The sequence below is a fragment of the Bactrocera tryoni genome, unplaced genomic scaffold (genome assembly GCF_016617805.1).
Source record: "Bactrocera tryoni isolate S06 unplaced genomic scaffold, CSIRO_BtryS06_freeze2 scaffold_25, whole genome shotgun sequence".
NCBI lineage: Eukaryota > Metazoa > Arthropoda > Insecta > Diptera > Tephritidae > Bactrocera > Bactrocera tryoni.
Genome location: NW_024395977.1, coordinates 12,026,268 through 12,030,314, shown reverse-complemented (window position 1 = coordinate 12,030,314; position 4,047 = coordinate 12,026,268). Strand labels below are relative to the sequence as shown.

General features: G+C 35.0%; 1 protein-coding gene across 1 annotated transcript; it reads left to right on the top strand.

Annotated features, from left to right (window-relative positions):
• The first annotated feature begins 205 nt into the window (after window positions 1-205).
• Window positions 206-943, top strand: LOC120780729 (putative nuclease HARBI1). Its single transcript, XM_040112988.1, has 3 exons — window positions 206-320; window positions 381-516; window positions 570-943. The coding sequence occupies exons 1-3, from the start codon at window positions 315-317 to the stop codon at window positions 941-943; spliced, it is 516 nt and encodes a 171-aa protein (XP_039968922.1). The 5' UTR covers window positions 206-314.
• The last annotated feature ends 3,104 nt before the right edge of the window (window positions 944-4,047 follow it).

Genomic DNA, 4,047 nt, shown 5'->3' with positions numbered 1-4,047 from the left:
ATGCGCAACTCTGCGTTTCCTTGCTGACGGTGGTTATCAAAAATGCAGTGGAAATGATTTTAACATTGGGTTGGCGCAACCTACGATATCTTTAGTAATTAAAGAGGTTCTAAATATAATTGAACAACGTATTGTGCCCAATGGATTAAAATGACTGAGGAGAAGCAAAACGCTTCAAAAGTTTCATTTTATTCAAAAAGTGCTTTCCGGGAGTAGTTGGTTGCATCGACGGAACTCATGTTCGCATAATTTCACCAAGAAAAGAAGTGCAACATCTTTATCTTAACAGAAAGGGCTACTACAGTTTAAACGTGATGATTGTATGTATAAAATCTGAATTATATTAGAAACAAAATGGTATAATTTCTTAAAATTTTTAGCTTTGTGATTATAAAATGTCTATTCGGTATGTGGATGCTAGGCATGCAGGCGCAAATCATGACTCTTTTGTTTTCAATGTTAGCGATTTGAAAGTGCATTTACAGAACAACATACAGAATAACACTTGGATCTTGGGTAAGACTTGATCGTATTTATTGCTAAATAATTAGAGTAATGTAATTTCTTAGGCGACGCTGGCTATCCTCTGCACAAATTTTTAATGACGCCTTATCGCTTGGCGGAAGCTTCTTCTCCCCAAGCACGCTACAATACAGTACACTCAAAGGCCCGGAATATTGTAGAGCGGACAATTGGTGTACTCAAGAGTAGATTTCGTTGTCTTTTATCTGTACGAGGTTTACATTACACTCCCGAAAAGGCTACGCAAATTGTGAATGCTTGTTGCGCATTGCACAATATTTGCCAACACTCTCAAGTGGAATCTCCGGAAGAAATACCATCTACTTCACATACTACAATGACCAATGATATTTTGGACATAGAAAGAGAAGAAGAGGATACGGCTCGAATAATTCGCAATAATATTATGACTTCCCTCTAAACAATTAAAATATTAAATTTCATTTATTATTTCTAATGTGCTATTTATTCAGGCATATATTTAAATTTTATTTAAATTAATTCATTAAATAACAATATCACTTCATTTTTACACCCTGAACAGGGTATATTAAGTTTGTCACGAAGTTTGTAACACCCAGAAGGAATCGTCGGAGACCCTATAAGGTATATATATAAATGATCAGTATGTCGAGCTGAGTCGATTTAGCCATGTCCGTCAGTCTGTCCGTCTGTCCGTCTGTCTGTATATATACGAACTAGTCTCTCAGTTTTTAAGATATCGTTTTGAAATTTTGCAAACGTCATTTTCTCTTCAAGAAGCTGCTCATTTGTCGGAACGGCCGATATCGGGCCACTATAACATATAGCTGCCATACAAACTGAACGATCGGAATCAAGTTCTTGTAGGGAAAACTTTCATATTTGTCAAGATATATTCACGAAATTTGGTACAGATTATTTTCTAAGGCAACAATGTAATCTCCGAAGAAATTGATCAGATCGGTTGACTATAGCGTATAGCTACCATACAAACTGAACGATCGGAATCAAGTTCTTGTATGGACAACTTTCACATTTGACAAGATATATTCACGAAACTTGATATATGTTATTTTCTAAGGCAACAATGTAATCTCCGAAGAAATTTATCAAATCGGTTAACTATAGCATATAGCTGCCATACAAACTGAACGATCGGAAACAAGTTCTTATATGGAAAACTTTCACATTTGACTAGATATATTCACGAAATTTGGTATATGTTATTTTCTAAGGCAACAATGTAATCTGCGAAGAAATTGTTCAGATCGGTTAACTATAGCATATAGCTGCCATACAAACTGAACGATCGGTATCAAGTTCTTGTATGGACAACTTTCACATTTGACAAGATATATTCACGAAACTTGATATATGTTATTTTCTAAGGCAACAATGTAATCTGCGAGGAAATTGTTCAGATCGGTTAACTATAGCCTATAGCTGCCATACAAACTGAACGATCGGAATCAAGTTCTTGTATGGACAACCTTCACATTTGACAAGATATATTCACGAAACTTGATATATGTTATTTTCTAAGGCAACAATGTAATCTCCGAGGAAATTGTTCAGATCAGTTAACTATATCATATAGCTTCCATACAAACTGAACACATAGTTACTAACAGAAATGCACCTGTGAAGGGTATTTAGCTTCGGTGCAACCGAAGTTAACGTTTTTTCTTGTTTAAGGTAAACTTAAACTATGGTACAAAAATATAAAATATCACTTCATTCCAGAATTATTAAAAATAAAATAAAAAAAATATTACTTTTTGTCTTAAATAACCAAAAAAAATTAAAATCTTTGCGAAGATTTTAATTTAGCAATTTGAAGCGCTGCATCTCAATTTGAATTTATTGTTTCCAAATTGTGGCTTTCCTCTTCCTACTTCTGGAAACTTCTCCATTAACTCCACCAATTTTTCGAATTGCTTTTTTGTTGTAACTTTATTTTTTCTAAAAATGTATAACAAAAATATTAATTAAAATTAATTTAACATTAATTAAAATAGTTATTTTACCCGTCCTCCATTTTTCTTTAATATTTTTTTGTATTTCACTGCACGAATGTTGCGGTTGAAGTATGGTCGAACTTCAACTTTTTTGGTATTGCGGTTTTCAACTCTGTACGAGTGGGGTTGACTAGTATATAAATAAACTTCAATTGCTATTAAGCATACCAAAAAAGTTGAAGTTCGATCATACTTCAACCGCAATTTTTTTTGAATAATTGAGTTGAAGTTGGCAATACCGAACTTTTAAACTTCGACTGAAATGCAGTTGGGATGAAAACCGCAATAGGGGCAAAAGAAAACTCTATGCTTTTTACGCGGCTGGCAATAAGACGTTTGTTACTTGCTCACATTAGCTAATAAATATGGAAAAAATTCAACAAGATCTACTTAGATAACGGTATATGTACTTGTATATAAATATTGGCATTAAATGTGTTATAATTTGGTTTGTTTAGTTGAAATGCGTTTCTAATTCATTCTCGTGGCCAAATGTTTTTGTAAATCGGATGCCAGATGAACTCAAATTCATTTGTTGTATTTGCATACATTCGTTCCATATTTCGGCAAGTTGTTGTATTCAACTGAAATATTGTTACATGTCAAAAACTACCTGCGTTAGCAGCAAACAATCCATATTGTAACCTAAGTTTTCATAACAAATTACAGTAGTCAAACACAAATACTTTTAGAAAATATAAATACAGTCATGCATACATATATCTTCTTCTTCTTAACTGGCGTAGACACCGCTTACGCGATTATAGCCGAGTTAACAACAGCGCGCCAGTCGTAGCGTAGCCAGGTCCTTCTCCACTTGGTCCTTTCAACGGAGTGGAGGTCTTTCTCTTCCTCTGCTTCCCCCTGGCGGGTACAGTGTCGACTACTGTCAGAGCTGGAGTGTTTTCGTCTTTTCGGATAACATGACCTAGCCACCATGGCCGCTGTCTTTTAATTCGCTGAACTATGTCAATGTCATCATATATCTCATAAAGCTCATCGTTCCATCGAATGCGATATTCGCCGTGGCCAACGCGCAAAGGGCCGTAAATCTTTCGCAGAACTTTTCTCTCGAAAACTCGCAATGTCAATTCATCTGTTGATGTCATCGTCCAAGCCTCTGCACCATATAGCAGGACGAGAATTATGAGTGACTTATAGAGTTTGGTTTTTGTTCGTCGAGAGAGGAGAGGGGAGAGTATTTCTCAATTGCCTACCCAATTCGAAGTAGCACCTGTTGGCAAGAGTTATCCTGCGTTTAATTTCCAGGCTGACGTTGTTGGTGGTTCGTTAATATACGAAACTATCTATAACTTCAAAGTTATGACTGTCAACAGTGACGTGAGTGCCAAGTAGCGAGTGCTTTGCTTATATACATACATATGTGTATTATAATTGTATTTTTATTAAATAGTAACGTCGCCAGTGGTTGGAAATAAACCAATAGAAAATACAATTTATTAAGAATTGAACTTGGAAAAATGTTTGAAAAAATTATCTGTGACACAGTGTTTCTGTAAATTAA

Coding starts and splice junctions, on each gene's coding strand:
- LOC120780729 (XM_040112988.1), top strand. Junction 517..569: donor GAATAACACTTGGATCTTGG/GTAAGACTTGAT, acceptor GTAATTTCTTAG/GCGACGCTGGCTATCCTCTG.